General features: G+C 54.3%; 8 protein-coding genes and 1 non-coding gene across 9 annotated transcripts; 5 read left to right on the top strand and 4 right to left on the bottom strand.

Annotated features, from left to right (window-relative positions):
- Positions 1-2185: 2185 nt before the first annotated feature.
- W97_09002 (uncharacterized protein) lies at positions 2186-4570 on the top strand (the record flags this gene model as incomplete). The annotated part of the gene is made up of 1 exon (XM_007786866.1): positions 2186-4570. The coding sequence occupies one exon, from the start codon at positions 2186-2188 to the stop codon at positions 4568-4570; it is 2385 nt and encodes a 794-aa protein (XP_007785056.1).
- A 396-nt stretch (positions 4571-4966) lies between these two features.
- W97_09001 (uncharacterized protein) lies at positions 4967-6148 on the bottom strand (the record flags this gene model as incomplete). The annotated part of the gene is made up of 1 exon (XM_007786865.1): positions 4967-6148. One exon carries the CDS (start codon positions 6146-6148, stop codon positions 4967-4969), a length of 1182 nt encoding a protein of 393 aa, XP_007785055.1.
- Positions 6149-6334: 186 nt separating this feature from the next.
- W97_09000 lies at positions 6335-6428 on the bottom strand. The gene has a single exon. It is a non-coding gene; the product is annotated as a tRNA-Leu (tRNA).
- A 406-nt stretch (positions 6429-6834) lies between these two features.
- On the top strand, positions 6835-7517 carry W97_08999 (uncharacterized protein; the record flags this gene model as incomplete). The annotated part of the gene is made up of 2 exons (XM_007786864.1): positions 6835-6983; positions 7082-7517. The coding sequence occupies 2 exons, from the start codon at positions 6835-6837 to the stop codon at positions 7515-7517; spliced, it is 585 nt and encodes a 194-aa protein (XP_007785054.1).
- Positions 7518-9249: 1732 nt separating this feature from the next.
- On the top strand, positions 9250-10964 carry W97_08998 (myo-inositol-1-phosphate synthase; the record flags this gene model as incomplete). The annotated part of the gene is made up of 3 exons (XM_007786863.1): positions 9250-9965; positions 10019-10781; positions 10830-10964. 3 exons carry the CDS (start codon positions 9250-9252, stop codon positions 10962-10964), a joined length of 1614 nt encoding a protein of 537 aa, XP_007785053.1.
- A 348-nt stretch (positions 10965-11312) lies between these two features.
- W97_08997 (uncharacterized protein) lies at positions 11313-13276 on the top strand (the record flags this gene model as incomplete). Its single annotated transcript, XM_007786862.1, has 8 exons — positions 11313-11648; positions 11723-12056; positions 12136-12435; positions 12497-12566; positions 12615-12655; positions 12688-12775; positions 12838-12925; positions 13040-13276. The coding sequence occupies 8 exons, from the start codon at positions 11313-11315 to the stop codon at positions 13274-13276; spliced, it is 1494 nt and encodes a 497-aa protein (XP_007785052.1).
- A 318-nt stretch (positions 13277-13594) lies between these two features.
- Positions 13595-16127, bottom strand: W97_08996 (transketolase; the record flags this gene model as incomplete). The annotated part of the gene is made up of 6 exons (XM_007786861.1): positions 13595-13711; positions 13794-15157; positions 15216-15510; positions 15572-15656; positions 15817-15959; positions 16074-16127. 6 exons carry the CDS (start codon positions 16125-16127, stop codon positions 13595-13597), a joined length of 2058 nt encoding a protein of 685 aa, XP_007785051.1.
- Positions 16128-16732: 605 nt separating this feature from the next.
- Positions 16733-18403, bottom strand: W97_08995 (uncharacterized protein; the record flags this gene model as incomplete). The annotated part of the gene is made up of 1 exon (XM_007786860.1): positions 16733-18403. One exon carries the CDS (start codon positions 18401-18403, stop codon positions 16733-16735), a length of 1671 nt encoding a protein of 556 aa, XP_007785050.1.
- Positions 18404-20207: 1804 nt separating this feature from the next.
- Positions 20208-21609, top strand: W97_08994 (uncharacterized protein; the record flags this gene model as incomplete). The annotated part of the gene is made up of 2 exons (XM_007786859.1): positions 20208-21301; positions 21363-21609. Coding segments are annotated over 2 exons (1341 nt in total), but the record flags the coding sequence as incomplete, so codon positions are not given.
- Between the last annotated feature and the right edge of the window lie 36 nt (positions 21610-21645).

The following is a 21645-nucleotide window of genomic DNA, read 5'->3' as shown; positions in this document are numbered from 1 at the left end:
GTACTTTATCGATTACCAAGTTGCTCTCCTTCGTCCGCTCGCCTCACTTTCGTTGATCTTTGAAACCAGGTTTTTACGGAAAGCGGAGATGCAATCGCCCAATCACGTACTTTTATACACTTTGGGAGGAAGCAAACAATCACGCGCGCACGCGTCGAGTATCCCGCGCCTGTTATTCCATCTTGAGAGCGGCTTGCGCTGGTTTCACTGCGTGGAACTGGGTCTCTAGAAGACTTCCACGACTTACTAACACCTCCGAGCGGGTACCTAATCTGTAGGTGCGGCTGGTGTGTTAAAGCTAGCGCGTTGTTTGCGGTGTTTGTAGTGCAGGAAGCGGCAATACAGATTGCTCGTATGCTGCGCAAGAGAGGGAGAGCCCCTAGGGTCCTTACAGGTTTGTTGCGAGTCTCAGAAGGCAGAGGGCGGAGGGCGGAGGGCTGAGGATCAAATAAACACCAATGCATACACGCGTCGAGTACGCACCTTGGCCTGCCTTGCTCGCGGAACGGTTACTTACTTTGAGAGGGCGACGAGGCTGTGGGCTGCGGCTGGTTCCACGACAGTAGACCCGGCCCCCAGACGGGAAGTGTTTTCACGATGCACTGTATGGTGTTCTTTCGAGTTCGTTTCAAGGCCGGAAGGCTGTCTGCATATCAAGGTCACACCCTCTTCTTCCCCGCTGCACAACCTGCAGTTGCTGGGCTGTGCAGTTGCTGTACCTCGGGGCAGTTTCCGGTCAAGAGTCACGACAGACGCGGGTGCGCGCTGTTGCGTGCTGTCGCGAAGGGTGTTTGGTGCTGAAGTTCTCGAGGGAGCATGCACGGGGGAGATGCGGCAGAACACATGCTCACGCATCGAAGCTTCGGATGCAGATCGATGACTCTTCCTTACAGACATGATAGAGTACTCCAATCTCGATGAAGGGTTCATCATCGGAATGATAAAGGCTGTCAAATCTTGCTGAGGACGAGGCTGCTGCCACGCCCGGGGCGCTGCGCCCTGTCTCGTGAAGTGAGGGTGTGATCAGGAGTGAGACGGGGCGTTGTCAAGATGGTTGCCTCCTCACGGCACGAAACCCTGTCCATTCTGAGAGAAGACGGGATGGCGAGAGAGATGACGGGAGGGGTTGCTGGATGGAATATCACGTGGGACATTAAGGCGCCGGACTTCGATTTTACCTCTAGGCATTCATCTGAACATCTTTGAAGCAGCTGCACGCCCGGAATCCTGGTCATTTCAGCTTTACATTTCTTGAAATGCTCGTTATGCGTTGTCACTTCTGAGACATTGCATTCGTTGCGGCCGTACTCCACGGGAGTTGCTCTTGCCAAAGGCTGTGACTCGATTGGATTTCTCACAGCCATTATGCTGTGGCATGTCTCGAAGGTGTGCAGTTTGCTCTGGATTACCGTACACAGCCCTATCCGAGAACCAGCGACCCGACAAGACCGCGCATTGCAGGTGGGTGTTACTGGTCTCATGACTGCACGTGTTGCCTGGCTGCGTCACTAGCATGCACCATAGACAGCTCTCCAATTCAAGAACTCTGCTCTCGCTGGCTCCGGTGAACAGAACAGGCGACGAGAGCCGCACTACTAAAGTGATCTTCCTGCCGGTCTGAAGAAGCAGAATCCTGATTTGAAGATGAGGCGGACATGTCCTTGTTGCCTTGCACTAGCGTTGGCATGCTGCATCGACGAAGCGTTTGCCTTGACCGGTCGCTTCGCCCTCGAACCACAGCCGCTCTCGGGGCGTATCTCCTGCACGCAGTCGAATGGATCGTCCAATTGCTGCAGAGGTTGCGCCTAACCGTTCAGTGTTTGTATGGGAGGATGCACTCGACCAGCATCCAGATGTTCTACCCGCGGATCGAGCAGCACAACCGGCAGCGTCGGATAGCAAGGCAGACAGCACCCTGAGAAGGTGAGGAGGCGCGAGGCTCTCATAGGTACTTATATTCCATGATTCTCCGACTCTCGTTCAGATCCTACTCGGCCCGTCCGTTGCAATCCTGCCGTCCGTTCTCTAAGGCAATTGTTTGACTCATCAATTGCATGCCCTTGCCCCTGCCCGCACTGTCGTCACCTCCAGTTCATTATCTCCCCTTTGACTGTTCACCTCTCATATCAATTCCTTCACTCAACCAATTTTCCGTTGTGGCAGCCCTCCTGTCACTGCCGCGAACATGATGGAGGGACCTCCCTTCCCGAACTTCCCTCCACCCCCGCCAGGTATGAGGATGGCTCCACCCGGAGCACAAGGCGGACCCAATGGCGATTTCGCTCCGCCGAGAGGAATGCAGATGAACCAAGGCCAATCTCTAGGCCACGCCCAACAGAACAGGCCGGCCTATTTAAAAACCTTCCCCACTACCTATCAAGGTTACACCTTCCGCAAAGTGCCGCAAGACAGTCTCCCGCCTGGAGAGAAGGTTGGGTGGAAGAACGCTCATAGAACCGAGATGCCTGTATCATCGGACGAGCTTGAAAAGCGCCTTCGAGAACGTCGCCTGAAGATCAAGAGGTCCGTGTCTGACGAGTTCATGGCCTTGACGTCCGAGAACCAAAAGGCGCAGGTTAATCGACTGGTTGATGAGAAGAAGATGGAGGAAGAGAATCCCTATGCGGAATGGAAACTGGCGAGCGTGGAGACTAAAATTAACCAGATCGGCCGGAGAACGATAGAGACCATCACCATCAATGTGATTCTACAACGTCAGCCAAAGGAAAGCCTCGGCGCGCAGAACCGCAGAACCTCTGGCACCTATGCCGCACCAAGACATGTCAATCTTGACGACCCAATCCAGATAAGGGAGAACAGGCCGAGCATGGCATCGAGAGATTCAATGCCGAGTGTGGCATCGCGAGAGACGATTCCGCAGATGCAGCAGCAACAGCGGCCGCCTATGCAACAGCCAATGCCACCACCAAGCCGACAGTCCATGCCGCAACCTCTACCTTCAATGCCTCCCGATTTCGGACCTCCACCACCACCACAGCAGCAGCAGCCAATGCAACAGCCAATGCCTCCACCAAGCCGACAGCCCATGCCGCAACCTCCACCTGATATGCTCTCCGACTTCGGACCTCTACCTCCGCCTCCTCCGCCCGGGCCGCCACAAATGCAAAACCGGCCACCTGGGCCTCCACAAAACCAACAACCATTCCCTCAGGGACGTCCAACCCCCCCGCCTGGTTTGTTTCCTGGTCAGCCTCCACCGGGTTTGTTCCCAGGCAATCCTCCACCGGGACAGCACTTCCAGTCAGCTATGCGGGTTCCCCCTCCCGGTGCTCATCCGGGTATAATACCTAACCAAGGGAGACCGATAGGCATGCAAGATCGTATACCGATTCCGCCACCGCCAGGCGTGTTCTTACCGGGTCAGCCAGGACAGCGCCAGCCACCTCCTCGCAAGGGATCGGCCGCTGCAGAAGTTGTTCTGACCGACAGCAGCAGTGACGACGATGACTGGCAGGATGTTTACAATGACCCAGATGAGATTGTAAACATCATCGATAACGGGCCTAAGAAACACAGGGGTTCCCGCGGGCGATCGCCAGCCGTCGAAACCGTAAGGATGAAGCACAAGAAGAGCAGAAGCCGCAGCGTGGGACGGACTCCTGCTCATAAGTCCGAGCATGGACAACACCACGACAAAGGACCGCGCCGCCGGACATCTAGGACTTACATCAAGGAAACAACAACCCACTCTGAACGTAACCCAACTAAGAGCCCTCGCCGGAAGGACAAGGACTGGGATTTTATGTCAGTCGGCAGCTCCTCCGACAACTCCGATTACCGCGGCCGAGCCGGCTCGTCTCAGTTCTCCGACGCAGGCGGCAGCGACTTCACCGTCCCGACCTCCTACAGCGGCGGGAGTCGCGATCAGCAGAACCACCGCCGCGGCAGCCTCCACCGGACGTCATCCGACGAGGAGCGCCACAGGCATCGCGTGAGGGAGAGAGTCCACCAGAAGCCGCCCGCCGAGGCCCCGTCCCCACCACGACACGGCCGCTCACCTCACCGCTACAGCCGCGGGCATGCCGGCCAACCCGTCGACATCATCCCGGGCTATGGGTACCCGCCTCGCGTCGAGAGCCGCCCTAGCATCCGTGCCCGCACCCCTGAGCGGCCGACCCTTGTCTCCTATGGCTCCTACCCTGCTGAAGTGCACCGCTACACCAACGAACCAAGGCGGCTCGAAGCTTCTCGGCCTCACGATCTCTACCCTTGGGAGGCCGCCGCCAGCTACCCGGCGGACTGGCGCCGGAAGGAGGACGCGATGGTCGAGCACGTCCTGCAGAACGACCGCGCTGCGTACCATCAGATGTTGGAGCGGGAGAGGAGGCATAAGGAGAGGGAGGTTGAGGAACTGAAGAGGGAGGCCCTTAGGCAGGAAGACCTGAGGGAGGAGAGGATCAGGCAGGATGAACGAGATAGGCTTAGGCATGAAGACAGACTTAGGCAGGAAGAGAGACTTAGGCACGAGAATGTTATGAGGGGTAACATCAGCAGGCCGTTGAGTCGGGGTGGGCTGAGGTATGCCGATCCGCTCTATCCGCGGTATTGAAGGCATTGGAAAGAGGGTCAGGCAACCTATTATCTTTCTTTTCTCTTCAGTCACCTGGATGCATTGAGGGGCGGATGGCTGGCGCTTGGGAGCCACCCGCAAATAGAAAGGGAACGTCTCGAGGCAAGTCAAGCGGCTGGCTGTCGGTCCAATGATGTTCTTAGTAGGCTCCTTGGTATACTGGTACTGACTGGGATGTGGCTGCGCTTCTCCTTAGTAATGCTCTATCAGTAATAAACCCTTCTCACTTCCTTGATCGAGGGCCTTAGTTCTCTTAGTTGTTAAATAACAAAGTGGTGGCTTGTGCATTCTAATGGCCTTGACGTCCTTCAACATGCTGATCCGAGCCATAAAATGTGAACTGACAACGCATAGAGTAGCTCCTCAAGCATCCTGTCATGACTCCTGGGGCAATCTGCGGTACAGATGGATCTGATACCGCATATTCTCGAGCTCAATCGGGTACTTGAGCCCATCTGGCAGCCGAAACCAGCGGCTCTCATCCGTGGAAAGCTTCTCCCAGTGCCGAGTTTCAACAGTGCTGCTCTCCTCGTCGTGTACACTGCCTAGCAGTGTATGGTCGAGCAACCAGTGCATGGGATACTTCTTCTCCGCTCCATTCAACGTGACCGTAGAATAGCTGCCCGGACTGTCGACTACGAGTAGCAGTGCGCCAGGCTGGAGAGTGGATGTGAGACTCGCAAGGAATCGCTGGGTTTTCGGTCGAGAGGTTGTGTAAAGCTCGTTTAGGGTGAACATCAAGGTCACCAGCTCGGCATCTCCTACCAACGCCTGTAGACTCTCCGTAGAGATGCCGAGAAGATCGGCTTGATGGAAGGTTGTCTGAAAGAGCGTGCTATCCAGAAAGGCTGTGTTGGCTGCTTTGGCTGCTGCCGAAGCGTATTTGGAAAGCGGCGGAGGACTGATGATGCTGTTGAGGAGCTTCTGGACCACGGAGTCCCAGTCCGCAATGTCTACACTTTTGACTGTGAACTGGAGGTCATTTGGAGTTGCGTGCTGGGGATCTCCGCCATCTTCCCGGTCCTTTCTCAGACCTCGATTGCGGAGATCGAGAAAGCCAGCCAGTGCTACAATTTCTGCGCCAGCTCCTCCGCCAAGACATGTAATGTTGAGCTTCTGACGTCCGGAAGGGGTTCCAAGTGACTCGAATGAGAAAGTTTGAGCATCGTCGTGATTTTTGTTAGGAATTTTTCGTAGATATTGCTCGATATCAAGGAAAATCTGCAGGTATCCTAACGCCCTGCTGGGACTCCATCGCACAGCATATGCCTCTAGGTAATCTTCTCTGCCGAACGCCCTACCGAAATCTCGGTTGTATAGATGCTGCTTCACTCCCTGGAGTAGTGGGGTAAGGTCCGAGCCAAATCGCTCCGGGAAGGAATTCCTGAAGATATTTAGGAGTAGTTGCTGAAGCTCCAGCGGGATTACGCTCGAAAAAGCGCCCTCTGTACTCAGCGCTTGAGTTTTCGACTTCCTATCGTTTCCCGGCTTTTGCTTGGCTGCTGGATGCTTCTTGCTGCTTGTTTTGCTAGATTTCACTGAACTGCCTGGTGCCATGGTGTAATAGATGGTGTCCGTTACAGAAAGTTAAAAGGGTGATAGGCTGCGATTTACCCTCTATCGATAAGCGTTGGATACGTCAACTTCCGCCAGGAGTCGACGTTCCAGCATCCCAAAAAAAGGTCCTGAAACCAACCGTTCAGACGTGCTCAGTGCAACCAAAGCAAAAGAAAAAGCGGATGTTGCTACGGATGCGGTTCGAACGCATGCGGGTTGCCCCAGTAGAGTTCCGAGTTGAACTTAAATCTACCGCCTTAGACCACTCGGCCACCGTAGCATAATCAAAAAAAATTTGGGTTTTAATATAATATACCTAGGAACTGTGGGGGATGATTATCGCGCTACTATGACATCGTCAAGGGGGGATCCGCAGTATAGCGGCACTCTGATATATTCTGCCTTTGGTGGTCATGACTTCCCCGGCTCACAGTGTCAAAAAGATGTAGCCTTATAGTGCAGCATCACAGAACTGCCGTTGATTGTTCCCGTTGACGAGGGGTCCGGATGTATTCTTATCAGTATCGATAAATAAATCAGCCTCGGCGTTCAAGAGCTGAAGACCCGCTACCAGACTCGATACCTCGTGCTTGCGTCAAACGTATAGCAAAAAGGCATTAGCTTGACAGAAGATAGCGTTCGATTTTACTACCGGATAGACAACTTTTACAGCTACAACTTCCACCATGCGCCTCGAATACGTCCCGAATCCACCTCAGTTCGATGACAAGGAGGACAAAGCTGTGGTCGAAAGAGTTAAAGAGCGAAGAGGAGAACGCGGCCTTCAACCACTAGATCTGACATTGCTGCACTCTCCACCGGTAGCAGATGGCTGGTGAGCAACGTCCGGCCAACATGCCCTCAGAGCCCGTCTAGATCACGAGCACTTATGGGACGTGCGTGATTCAAGCTACCTGTAGCTAACCGTCTCAGGAACTCATTCCTCCGCGCTATCCGCACCCAAACCTCCCTCCCAACCTCCGTCCGCGAAGTCGCCATATGCCGCGTTGCCATTCTGAACAAGGCCTGGTACGAGTGGGACCACCACGCACCACTGCTACGCAACGATCCAGCCAAAGCCGTGTCAGGAGAAGGTGTTCAGTACATCCTCGAAGCACCGCCGCATCCTTCGCCCGGTCAGGGACCTCTGGACGACAAGCACCTAGCCGTGCTCGCTTATACCGATGCCATGACACTAGATGTGCAGGTGCCAGATCTGGTCTTCAATCGGCTGAAGAAGGAGTTCACGGATAGGGAGGTGGTGGAGATCACGGCGACGGTGGCGGCATACAACACTGTCAGTAGGTTTCTGGTGGCGTTGGACGTGGGAGAGAAGAATGCGCAGGAGGGACCCAGTGCAGCACATTGAACTGCCCAGGTTGTAGACTTGAAAGAGTTTCAATTGTCGAGGGCGGGCCTTTAAATGACTTTGTTCGAGCCTTAACTCCACTTCACGGTATCAGGTGTTCAAATGACGTCCGAGAGGCTTTGCGATCTGGATTTTGGCAAAAATCATCCATACCAACAAGACCACTAGCTGCCCGACACATGTCAAATCGCTTCCCATCGAGACCGATGGGAGAGATTGTCCGGCCAAACCGGATAAATGGTTAGAGCAGACAGCCTCCAGCTTCTACCATTTGATAACAGTCGGACTGAAGCGTAGTACTCGGAAAGTCCCCATGATTCTCAACTTAGGAAAACTTCCGCACTTTTCGAATCGAGTCACATAAATCTTGTCCAGCAAGCCTTGATAATGTCTTGAGGTCACCACCCGATCAGCGCATTTCTAGCAACACTAGTCTCAATAATTGGGTTTTTCGCATAAGACCGGCGCAGTCTGGTGTATCAAATGAATGAGAAATTCTAGATTGGAACAGCTACTCGAGAACTATGTTTTGACAACGTGAGGTTAGCAAGCCGGTTGATAGGCACAGATGTTGGGTTTCTGCAACTGTACACAGCCCTTCTGGTCATTTGCCGTGCTATCCCCATCGGACTGCTTTGCCAGATACAGCTCGGGCAAGCCTTGAGTCAAAAAGAGTACTGCATTCGAAAAAACTTGAACCGAATAGTGAATGAGAGACAGGTATTCAGGTACCTTTTAGCAAAAAGTCTCCAGCCAATGAACTTTTGCCAACTGGACCTATGCATTTAAGGCTGCATGAGGCTTGCATATCGCAGCAACGTTGACTTCAACACTGTCTCATCCACCATACACGAAGTGCAACAGAAGAGCTGCTCAAAGGAGTGCAGAGCGATGTCATGCTAGCGAGAAGGAGCTCCCGCCGATACTTGCTTCGTGCCAGCGAGAAAGAATCCCATGCGACTCAACTATGGGAATTAAGCTTTCCCATGACCCTACAAGATTGGCATCTTCTCAACATCCTGTCAGACGTCCCGGAGTCGTTCTGGTACAGATAGCCGGGGCGTGAGCGCCTTTTACTGGTGTCCAGATGCGGTCCGCCGTTGATGAGGCGGAGTGGACTCGAATGGCACTTCAATGGAACGGCCCTACCTAGGTTGCAAGCTGAACCCGTGGACGCCTTCCACAACAGCTCGGCTTCGTCAATCAAGACCTCGGTGGTTATCTCGCGTAACGATCTGGTAAGTAATAGATAACTCACGCGGCGAATAGAAGTGTCAGGGTGTCCGGCAGAGGTTGCGGTGAAAGGCCTAGGCTCCGACGAGTTCCGCCGATTTATCGATTGTCACGAGCCACCACAGAATAAAGACTCGCCCACGACACTTTCAATCTCCTACGCAAACAACCGTCAGCAGTAACCTTCAAGACACTCCGGGCTTTCAGCACCATATCACTCTTCACAGATCCGAAAACCAGGGCCATTGCCCAGCCGTCAAGACGTTTGCCAATCTACTAAACTCGTATGTACCGCCGCCTCCAGCTTCACCATGTTTTCCCAGTCCGAAGTGATACAAATGGCCTGTGGGTGAATTGCACAGCAACACGGCTAATCATGTCCTGTAGGGTCCATCATCCCTTCGCCGGTCGACGCACTTCTTCCCCGGGAGGAGCATCGGCCATTCGCTACGTCAAATAAACCGCTACAGATACCTAGGTCTATCTAACACGATCAAACATGGCACCTCATGCGGATGACAGCAGCGACCTGGCGTATAGAAATGGGACTGGACCAACGAACGGGGTGTCCACTGGCAAAGATCTCTTCACTGTCAACTCTCCCAATGTTGAGTACACGGACAATGCTATCAAGAGCAAGTACACCTACCGCACCACCTCGGTCACTCAGGGTAGCGATGGCAAGCTCGTTGCTGTGCCGGAGGAGAAAGTCTATGACCTCAAGGTCGACCGAAAGCTGGGCAAAGTGGGTATGATGCTTGTTGGCTGGGGCGGGAACAATGGTACCACCGTCACGGCAGGCATTCTGGCTAACCGCCGTGGACTCGTATGGGAGACCCGCGAGGGCAAGCGTGCCGCAAACTACTACGGTTCGCTAGTCATGGCCTCCACTGTCAAGCTCGGAACGGATGCTAAGACCGGGAAGGAGGTTAATATTCCGTTTCACGATTTGCTTCCTATGGTACATCCGAACGATCTTGTCGTGGGTGGATGGGACATCAACGGGATGAACCTCGCTGATGCTATGGACCGAGCGGCTGTTCTGGAGCCCACCCTGAAGAGCATGATCAGGAAGGAGATGGGTACTATGACCCCACTTCCGAGCATCTATTATCCGGACTTCATTGCCGCCAACCAGGGCGACCGTGCGGACAACCTCTTGCCGGGCGAGAAGGCTTGTATGGGTCATGTTGAGCAGATTCGCAAGAACATCCGGTATGTTTCGAGACCCGTGATCGGGTTTCGCTGGCTCGCTAATCCAGTGATAGTGATTTCAAGTCTGCAAATGGCCTGGACAAGGTCATCGTTCAATGGACTGCAAACACTGAGCGTTACGCGGAGCTCATTGATGGCGTCAACGACACAGCCGACAATCTCCTGAAAGCTATTGAGAACAGCCACGAAGAAGTTGCACCTTCGACTGTCTTTGCCGTAGCATGCATCCTGGAGGGCGCACCTTTCATCAACGGTTCTCCACAGAACACCTTCGTGCCCGGTGCAATCGAGCTTGCAGAGAAGCATGGTGCATTCATTGGCGGAGATGATTTCAAGTCTGGCCAGACGAAGATGAAGTCTGCTCTGGTCGACTTCCTGATCAATGCCGGTATCAAGCTTACTGCCATATCGAGCTACAACCACCTCGGCAACAATGACGGCAAGAACCTGAGCTCTCAGAAGCAGTTCCGCTCGAAGGAGATCTCTAAGTCTACTGTCGTGGACGACATGGTCGCGGCTAACAATATCCTTTACAAAGAAGGCGAGCACCCGGATCACTGCGTCGTCATCAAGTACATGCCCGCGGTTGGCGACAACAAGCGCGCTCTGGATGAGTACTATGCCGAGATCTTCATGGGCGGACACCAGACCATCAGTATCTTTAATGTTTGCGAGGACTCTTTACTGGCTTCGCCTCTGATCATTGACCTTGTGCTTATCACTGAGCTGATGACGCGCGTTCAGTGGAAGGATGCCTCTTCCAAGGATTATCAAGGGTTCCATAGCGTGCTGAGCGTTCTTAGCTACATGCTCAAGGTAAGCAACCTGCCGCGCTAGAGGAACGGATAATTCTGACGTCTACAGGCTCCACTTACTCCGCCGGGTACGCCGGTCGTCAACTCGCTTGCAAAGCAGCGGGCTGCGCTCATCAACATCTTCCGTGCATGCGTCGGTTTGGAGCCCGAGTCTAATATGACGCTCGAGCACAAGATGTTCTAGTTGCGCGCTTTGTCGTGATGCAGGCTGCCAGCTGAGACAGATCCAACATCTATAGCTACAAGGCATAAGGTACGATGCACCTCAACGTGCAAGGTGAATTTGGTTATCCGTCGGAGTGCGGATTGCTCTTCCTTAATAGCACGCTCCTTTGAAGCTATGTAAACTCATCCGTTCAATCGCTGTGACACATCTTACTGAAAGTGATCTGTAAAGTGTTGTTTCGATGGTTTGCGTGATCTTTCTGGTGGCCAACCTACAATTTGAGGTTGCGCAAAACTCGCCTCCTATACCAACGTCACCTGCTCTCGTACCTCACCTCTCCATCCACCCTACTTCCCAGCGCGATCAATGGCACCTCAATTCCCCTCAATCGAGCAGTTCTTCGAAAAGCAATCATCTCAAAGCCCCAAAAAACGAGCCAGATCCTCATCTCCGTCCCAGGGCCGTGACGGGTTCACAGAAGCTGAAGTCGATGCCGTCCTTCATCCACCAGCCAACCAAACCTGGAGCCCGCCTAATGAGTACGAAGAGATCGATATCGCCGCACTGATACCAGGACCGAAGTGCGTCACGTTCGTGGGACGCGTCGCAAACTTCTACGACCAAGGCACGCCAAGCAAGAAGCCGAGAGCAGCGAAAGGCTGCGTCAAAATCATTGTCAAGGACGATACAGGCGCTTTGACGGTAAGACTGCAAGCCTTGCGGCGGCCGTTTATGAGACCTTGAGACGCGACGACTAACGCTCGATCGCGCTGCAGGTCCGGCTCTGGTACGCAAACAAGGACTACAACCTCCGCCTCGGCCACCTCGTCACAGTATGGACTCCGCACATCTCGCACAGCGACACAGGCCAGCTTGCGCCATCGAGCGCGCCGCTCTTCGCGAGCATCTTTCCGGAACGCGACCGGTCGTGCCACTTCATGGTGCATGAGAATAGCGACGAAGGCGTGCAGTGCAAGACGCCGCTGGGATACAAAGTAGGCCAACCATTGGCCGGCCTGATGACGCTGAAGAACTTCATCGAAGGAGGGTATGAGATTACGGACGGCAAGATTCTGGTTTGCGTGAAGAGCATTGGGCCGAGGAAGAAGTGTATGTATATTCTTTGTATCGTACTATGATTCTTCCACTACTCCCGCTTCAGTTGCGAGCTCACACAGAATCTACACAGTCACGACCAAAAAAGGCATTCCTGCTGAGAACGTGAACATCGGCGTCTTCGACGACACAGCGGAGGCCTCTCTGACTCTCTGGGGCTCCTCTGCCGCATCAGCGGGCGCTTGGAAGGTATCGCACACTATCCTGCTGATCACTGAGCCTGGGTGGAGAATTGATAAGAGGGCTTGGATCTCACTGACGAGCAGCACGCAAGTGGATGTTAATCCGGCTATACTGGACACGGAGTGGCTGAGGGGGTTTGCGCAGAGATTGACGAGAAGAGAGCATGTGAATCCGCCGTTTCCTGAAGGAGGTAAGTATCACACCGAACCCTTTCCATGCTTCTGGTACCGAGCTACTGCTGATGAACCAAGTGTTTGATACCGAGGCTGCGGAAGAGTCACAGGTCCGGATACTGTACACGCTCGCAGACATCGACGAGTTGTAAGTCAATCAGGCCTTCCAACAGGCCATGCATTGACATGTTTGCAGCGCTCGTACCGCACCAGGAGGCAAGTCTTCTTTCGGCCACCGTTCATTAGGTATAAGGCTGACATGTATCCAGAGAAGTTCATGGGCTACCTCAGCGTGATCATCATGGAGCTGAACATCACCTCCCTCCACCGCCGAAATATGCTCATGTGCACCGAGTGGTAATGGGTGCGTTGTGTCCTCTACTCAAGCACATTACTGACCACGGTTTTATCTTTCGTAGCTGCGGCGTGCCTCTCTACGCCAACGCAACGTCCGCCAAGTGCAAACAGTGCGATAAGGAGATAATTCTGCGTATCAACCCGAGACTGGTACGTGTCCTAACCTTTCCCTCGGATCTTCACCCGCACCTTATTAGAGTGTCTAATCTCGTTAAATTCTTCGCCTTCCCTCAGACACTATTCAACGATCTGACAACCCCATAGCTCGGGCCCCTAATCGATGAAACCGGCACCACCAGCACTGGGAAGCTGATCCTCTCAGCCGCGGCCTGGAAGCAGTTGCTGGGCCGCACAGCTCAGGAGCTCGTCGCTTCTGCCGCTGATATACTCAAGTATCTAGAGCAGAGGCTGCTGTTCGTGCGTGTTACGCTGCTTTTCGGCTGGATCGCTGAGGAGGGCGAGGGGGTGGGGAGGTTGTGCATCTGGGGAGTAAGGATGTGAGATGGAAAAGTCAGTAGGGCGGCAGTATGGAGAAGCACAAATGGCTGTGTTGCTGGTGTGAGGGGGTCTTATATCTTGCTTTGATTCCCAGAATTTGCTTGCTGTTCGCAATCTCGACGCTCACAGAACTACTACTAAGCTTGCACAATTCATTTGACCTTTTGCATTTCTATGTACCATCCAACAAAACGTGCTACCTCAATATCGTGCGTCGTTAACTATAAGCCGTTCTTCTCTACAGTGTTTCGATCAACCCCCGCTTCTTGCTGTCATCATGCGTCCCTGCGCTCGATGCACCGACGAGATCTGGAAACACGTCTAGATGAGCTGGGTAAACGCGCGGTTGATCGGCGACCGCAGCGGCTTGACATCCTTGTAGAAGTCCACAGTCTTAACGGCGCGCTTCGCGATGCCCTCTGGCGTGAACTCGAATTTCTGTTCCCATAGTCAGCAATCCATACTCAGACACCAGCGCTACTTCCTCAGTCATAAGCGGAGAGAGATTGTATGCACGAACCTTGTAAACCTCCTTATACGGGCCACTAGCACCAAACCTGTTAAGCCCAAACTGCTCATGGGTGTACTTCTCCCAGCCCAACGTGCTCATGACCTCCACAGACATCGCCGGAATACCATCCGGGATGACAGACAGCCTGTACTCCTTATCCTGAGCATCAAACACCTCAACACACGGCATCGAGACCACGCGCGCCTTGATGTCGTTGTTATCCTTGAGGTATTTGACGGCCTCAAGACAGATCGAGACCTCCGAGCCCGTCGAAACAAGCGTGACGGCCGCTTCCTTGTCCTCGAGCGCGACGTACCCGCCCTTGATGGCGTCCTGCAGCGTCGAGCCCTCGAGCTGGGGCAGGTTCTGCCGGGTCAGCGCGATGATAGAGGGTGTTTGCTTGGACGTGAGCGCCATGTAGTAGGCGGCGCTCGTCTCATTGCCGTCGGCAGGGCGCCAGACCATCATGTTGGGCAGGGCGCGGAAGTGCGCCAGGGTTTCGATGGGCTGATGCGTCGGCCCATCTTCGCCGAGCCCGATCGAGTCGTGCGTCGCGATGTAGATGACGCGCTGGTGCGCGAGCGAGGACAGGCGGACGGCGCCGGCGGCGTAAGAAACGAAGTTGAGGAAGGTGCCGCCGGCGGGGATGACCGTGCCGTATGTGGCCATCCCGTTCATCATGCCGGCCATGCCGTGCTCGCGCACGCCGTAGCGCATGTAGCGGCCGCTGTAGTCACCGAGGCCCAGGCTTGGGGGCTGGAAGTCAACGGCTTTCTTCCATCGGGTATTGTTCGAGCCAGTCAGATCGGCGGACCCGGAGATGAGCTCAGGAACGGCTTCGTGGATGGCCTCGAGAACGGACTCAGACAGCTTGCGCGAGGCAATGGCGGGGTCGGTCGGCTTATAGGTCGGCAGCTTGGTCTGCCAGCCCTCGGGAAGGTCGCGGGTTAATCGTCGCTTGAGGTCCTTGTGGAGCTCCGGGTGCTTCTCGCCGTACTTCTCGAAGAGCTTGTTCCACTCCTCTTCCGCAGCGGCGCCCTCAGCCGCATGCTTGTGGTACGCGTCGTAGACCTCCTGCGGGACAACGAATGTCTGCTCTGGGTCAAAGCCGAACTTCTCCTTGACGCTCTTGACGTCGTCCGCCTTCAACGGGTTACCGTGGACACCGCCGGTACCTTGGAGCTTTGAGCCGAAACCAATGGTCGTGGTGAGCTTGATCATCGACGGTTTGTCTTTGACTTCGCGAGCCTTCTTGATGGCCTCCTCCATGGCCTCAAGGTCGGTGTCACCCTTCTCCACATGTTGCACATGCCAGCCGTAGGCCTCAAATCGCTTCGAGACGTCTTCGGTGAAAGAGACGGCGGTGTCGCCATCTGTAATGTCAGGTCAGTGATTTCCATGGCAGAAGACATCACAACCCGCAGATCTTACCGATAGAGATGTGGTTGTCGTCATAAATGCAGATCAGGTTTCCAAGCTGCAAGTGACCCGCAGCGCTGGCCGCCTCGCTAGCAATGCCCTCCATAGCGCACCCATCGCCAAAGTAGCAGTATGTGTAGTTGTTGATCAGATCAAAGTCGGGCTTGTTGAAGATTGCGGCTGTGTGGGCTTGAGCAACGGCAAGACCAACAGCGTTCGCGAATCCTTGACCAAGCGGGCCGGTAGTGACCTCAATGCCGGGAGTGTCGTGGGATTCCGGATGACCCGGAGTTATGCTATCCACTTGCTGTATAGAGCGTCAGCCTGAGACCGATTGAATGTCAATCTCGCAATGCTGCTGTGCTTACGCGGAAATTCTTGATGTCTTCCATGCTCAGCTCAAAGCCGAAGAGGTGCAGCAGCGCATACTGGAGCATGCAGCCGTGGCCATTCCTGGCTAAAATCAGCTGCCTGATCACAAACATAGTATACGAGGGATGCCATCAGATAAAGCTCTATGAGGGATATCCAACGCAGCACCGGAGGGGATCCCAGGTTGATGTGCAATAGAAACACGTCCCATGGCTTCTCAGGGAGACTAGGTAAGACGTACGAAAGGACGAATCTGTCGCGGTTGACCCATTCGGGGTTCTTGGGGTTGAAGGTCATGAATTTGTTCCAGAGAACGTGAGAGATGGGCGCCATGCCCATGGGCGCACCGGGGTGGCCAGAATTGGCTTTGAACGTCGCATCGACCTATGTAGATACATGTTGTCAGCCATTGAAGTTCCGTTGTGCTCTTGCGGCAAGCTTTCCAAGCTGTTTTCGCATTGCAAGGCGCTGAAAAGCTGTTGAGGGGCCCCAACTTACGGCGAGCAGCCGGATGGTGTTGATACAGAGCTCATCATGCTTGTCGTAACCCATGATTGCGGTGCACTCTTGAATGGATCTGGGTATGGTTTTGGATGAAGGAAGGGAAGGTGTCTTGGTTTGCAAAGCTCGGAAATTGAAGTTTGAGTTGGGCCGTTGCGTATCTGTGCAATGGTGGGAATGATGGTGGGGCAGTGAGCCTGGCGGGGCGCGAAATGATGTCGGCGCGGCACAGATGCGGCCGCTGGAAACGGAAAATTTGGCCGGCGATGACTTGACTCAGCACGGGCAAATTGCTTACGCGACTACAGTGATAGAGCAATTGGTAAGACTAGCTTATGCTTGAAAAGCCTCACTTGTAACCCATTTGCGGTGAAGCTACAAGTCCCATCAAATCTTTACGATGCCGGTCATGCCAAACGGCTTACCAAGATCCATGTCCCCGGACGAAGCTCCTCCGAATGCTCATCGCCGCCGCTATAAGTACAACCAATGCCAGTGTGAAAACCAATAGAAGCACCTCCCCTATATACCTTGCTTTTAACCAAACGAGTGGGTATCATGTGCCTCCAACCAAGCGGCCACACCGTCATTGCGTGTCCGTGTAAATACAAGTCCAAAAAAGGGTAATATACAAAGAAGAGAAGACAAAGGACAATTCAAGTTACAGAGATGAACAGGTCGTCTCCTCGCTTCGTCGGAGTCAGTTTTGGCGCCCACAGGGGACTTTTCACAAGCATCTCCATACCAGGACTCTTCTGGCCGTTCCATTGCAACTCCACACTGCCAGCATTTGAGGACTGGCCATGGCTGTGGCGGTGAGCAACTCGAGTCTTGGCGGCTTGATACCGAGAGTACTGGCCGTTGAGGAATTGATCAAGAGCATCATTGCTGTTCGTCTGCCGATGCCCTCTAGTACTGTTGGTGGCATTGCTGGTGCCTCGGGCGTGTGAGCTCATGCTTGCGGAATTCGAGTTGGTGATCCAGAGTCGCTTTTCGAGATCGTGGGCCGCAAGATCTCCTCGACGCTTGGCAAGCAGTGTAGGCGGGTGAGAATCCTGGTGCTGTGGTTGCTTCGGGCTCCGTGGGCTTCTGGGACTCCTAGGCACAGCCTGGTTCGAGGCGCGCGGTACCTTTGGATATCTGAGTTTGGAGATGGGCGATTCTGCCACCGGTGATAGCTGCTTGTCGTTCTCCTCTTCAGGCGTTGGATCATGCGGGTCGGCGGACTCGAAGGATGTTTCTGAAGCGCAAGAGTCTCGTGTCGCCCTTGACACTGTCCTCGGCGGCTTCTTGTACGGGACATAGCGGTCTGAACAGTCGGCAGTTGTAGGTCTCGACGTCGGCGCGGACACAGTCAATGTAGCTTCCGAAGCCGTGTAGTAGTCAGGAATATAATCTGCACTACCTCCAGCTTCGCTGATGGGCACAATGGATGAATTGGCGGGACTCTCGCTGAAAGTAGTATCAGTTCCGGATCTGCTAGGCGGAGAAAATTGTTGAGGCTGGTTCGAAAGCCTGAGCGGCGCTGGAACAACATTCGCATAGGTCCTGGGCCGATGACCAGGAACCACTAGTGTGAGAGATGGTCTTCGGACGTCTTCGGGGCTGACTGTGTATTTATCCAAGTACTGAGGGGTTTGGGACGTGTTGAGCGCTTTGGAAAGTCGGTGATGAGATGGCGGCACGTATTTCTCTGGGAATATGGACTTTCGAATAGGCCTGTCTTCTTCGAAAACCGTCATCTCGCTCGGCGGCCGTTGAGATACTACTGCTGCAGCCGGCGGTGCTGGGTCCGGCTTGTCCGGCAGGAGCTTAGACACAGTTCTTACGCTCGCAACGCTAGCTGGAGAATGTGAGTGCCTGATTTCTGGACTGAGCGCAACGCCGATAGCTTGTGGATCCACGTTAGATTGCTGCCAACTCCATTGCGGCTCCGTTGGCTTATGATTAGGTTGACGATGCTGAATCGACGTTGCGCCAGCGCTGCCAAGACCGTCGTCTGGGCCTTTGACAGTGTCTTTTGGCGGTGGCGGCAGATAGTTTGGGGAAGCTTTCCGGTGATTTCCAACTGGTTTCTCACTGCGAGGCTCGTCGGCATGCTTGTCGCGTCGCTGGAGACATGCCAGTAGACAAAGAAGGCCGACTGTTATAGCAACAGCAGCGACCGCAGCGGCCGATATCCCTGCAATCTGCGCTATCGACAGTGACTGGGCTGCCGTACTACCCGACGCCGTAGTAGAGCTCGTTGCGGCGACAGTCACGCTCGGCTGTCCTGGGGCGGTGAGGAGGCCGCTCTGGCTAGGGACCGCTACAACAGTAGTACTCATGCTCGACTGAGTGGTTGATGTACTGAGGCTACGTGTTGAAGATGCTGGTGAAACTGTGCCCGCTGACCGCGATTCGGTAGTTGCAGTGCTAGTAAACAGAGCGGTAACGGTCAAAGTTGCGTATGTCGGCACTACTGCGTTGGATCTCCCGTCACATATTCCATATACCGAACTCTCGGTAGATTCTGCTTCTTTCTGACACTCAGAGTATACGCAGCTGAGGGCGGCCTCTCCAAGTGTATATCCTGACCTTCCGTACTGAGAGCAAAGGCAGTCAAGATCCCCCTGCGTTGAACACGACAAAGGAAAATTGTTATTAAGAAAGTTGGTAAGGCAAGATCGAGCACAAGGTGGTACAGTAAGCTGAAATGGCGGTGGTACGGCGGTCGAAGTAGGCTGCGGAGAAGATGTTGATGCTTGAGATGTTACCACGAGATGGGACCGCGGACCTAAGAGCATATCGTACAGAGTCTGGAAGGTACATGACTTCAGTTTCGTATCAGAGCAAGGCTGCTTGGGCGTTACTGACCTGCAACAGCTAGAGAGCATTGGATCAAGGAAACAGAGAAGGAAAAGCCGATCAACAGCCTTCTAACATTAGAGAAAGACGAAAAATGGAAATAACAGCAAGGAAATTCGTATGCCGTGCTCGTCTCAGGAGACGTGTATTGTTTAATGAGCCTACCTTTGGCGCTGGCAAGATGGTTATGTATCTCGCATGCTCCAGGCGCCCAACAACATTTCGACGCTTCGACGCGCCGGTACATCGTCATAACGTGCAGCCCTACACCGTGCGGCTGCAGGTTAGCGCTCTGTACAGGTTTCGGTGTTGTTGTAAGGGGATACTCTGGCAACGGTGATGCGGAGCTGGTGTTGGCGTAGTGCGATTCGCTGCTTTGGCGCTTGCCGGAGTCTGAGTTCGGTCTAGCGGCGAAGCACGTGCCCTGCAGGATGTCTCCATGGGCTCTCTTGAGCGCGTAGCAAGTGCCAATGGTTCGGCGACCTGCTCTTCAGGTTGACTCCGCGTTGAGGTGAAACCATTCCAGTAGCAGCTGGCAAGGCTGCGGCGCTGATGATGCTATCTGATGACTCTGGCGCTCGTGGTCCTGAGTCATCCCTCAACGGTGCAATGCTTCTTTTTACTCATTAGCTCGAGCGGTGTGAACTAATGTTGCTGCCAGTTCTGCGACATGAGCGCAGCAGCGCACCGCTTGCAACTCACAGTCACTGCTTGGTTGCGCTCATTGTGTTCCCGTCCTGCCCTTTCCATCATGTTTGATCAGCGAAGAAGCTGTGACAACCTCACACTGCTGGTTGCAAGAGACAACACTAACAATCTTGAGAGCACGTGATCGATCAGCAAGACTCTGGGGCTCACAGGCAGTAGCCTGAGCTCATCAAGGGATGGAAGCCGCTTTAGTTGACTTGTTGAAAGTGGTCCTGCGCGACACCGTTTACAATTACCTCATCACGTCTTAATTCTCGTCATGTAGGCTGCAAGCCTCAGGATCCTTTTGTTCAGGTCAAGGACGCGTTCAAAAGCTTTCAAGCAGCGGCTTATCTCCCACAGAGGCAAGCGTAACTGCTTTCCCGTCAAAGCTGTAAGCACGATCCTCGTCCGCATCGAGCTTTCCACAACTGGAGTCTTGGCCAGAACATCAAAACGAACGATGCAGGGTCATTCCTTCCTTCAGGGGCTGTCTTGAACTCCGACTGAGTGAGCAAGCGTACGGCCCTCAGCATTCGGCGCACGCGCGCCTCTTCAACAACACCACGGGGTCTCCTTCCGCCGACTCAAACTACTATGGAAAGCCACCACTATATGGTCAAGCTCTGCAGAGCTTTGATGAACTATGGCGCCCCGAGCCATCGGCTGGAGGAATACATGTCAACAACAGCACGCAGTTTGGGCATCCAGGGCCAGTTTCTTTACCAACCCGGGTGCATGATACTGGCGTTTGACGATCCACTAGGCCATACCACGGCTGTAAAGCTTGTACGCACCGGCGGTGGGCTCAACTTTGGAAAACTGGAAGACGCATACAGGGTCTACAAAGACGTCTTTCACGGTCGGATGACGGCTGCACAAGGCGACCGACGCCTGACTGAGATCGAATTTCGTCGAACCGGCATTCATCGACGATACCAGATCGCCATGTACGGCCTGGCATCGGCTTCGGTGGGACCTTTCGGCTTCCAAGCCGGGTGGAATGACCTCCTCTGGTGCTTCGGACTCGGCTGCATCGTCGGCCTATTGGTAGTCAAAGGCGTTCCGCGCTCCAACCGATTCGCAAACTTCTTCGAGTTCATGGCTGCTGCCGTGACATCCTTCATCGCCCGGGCCGTAGGCAGCATCGACGACGGAGACCTCTTCTGCTTCTCTGCGCTGGCTCAGTCTAGCATCGCTCTCATCTTGCCCGGTTACATATTCCTTCGCGCATTGGTGGAGCTGCAATCAGGGTCCATCCTATCGGGCTCTGCGCGCTTGGTGTATGCCGTAATGTACTCCTTCTTCCTCGGCTATGGTATCACCGTGGGCACCGTATTGTACGGGTTGATCGACAGGGACGCCATATCAGAAACGACGTGTCGACGCCCAATACCCTGGAGGTGGCAACCTGCGTTTGTAGTGGCATTCACATGTTGCTTGATCATCATCAACAGGGGGAGATGGAAGCAAGCACCCGTCATGGTGGCGGTATCGCTGGGTGGCTGGGCCGTCACCTATTTCAGCACCCGGGTCGGCCTGAGCAACGCGCAGATCAGCAGTACGCTTGGTGCGCTGACGATAGGGCTTATGGCCAACGGTTACTCACGGATCTGCGACGGGTTCGAGAACAGGACGCTGAATTGGTGGGATATGCAAGTACGAACACGGCTGCACAAGGTTAGGGTCTGGTGCGTTCTGCTATCTTTCACCAGTCTCGTGGCACCCTCTCCGTCTCCTAATCGTTACCAGGCTCCATTGTTACTCTGGCTTCAACGGTCCCGCCGCCTCCAATCTGACCGAAGAATACTCCCCGCCAAGACGACGCAAGGACGGTTACGCCCTCGCCACCACCGCGATGCTTCCAGCGATCTTCGTCCAAGTTCCCTCCGGGCTCGCGGCAGGCGGTTCGCTGGTCGCCGGCATCATTACGGCGAACGGCATCACCCACCCCGCTCTGGTTAGGACAGCAATGGCCGCCGGCGTAGAGCAGAACGCGGTGATTCCATTGAATTTGGCCGCATTTAGTGTCGGG

Source organism: Coniosporium apollinis, assembly GCF_000281105.1.
Source record: "Coniosporium apollinis CBS 100218 chromosome Unknown supercont1.73, whole genome shotgun sequence".
Lineage (NCBI taxonomy): Eukaryota > Fungi > Ascomycota > Dothideomycetes > Coniosporium > Coniosporium apollinis.
The sequence above is the reverse complement of the archived record's forward strand: the minus strand, read 5'-3'. Positions and strand labels throughout refer to the sequence as shown.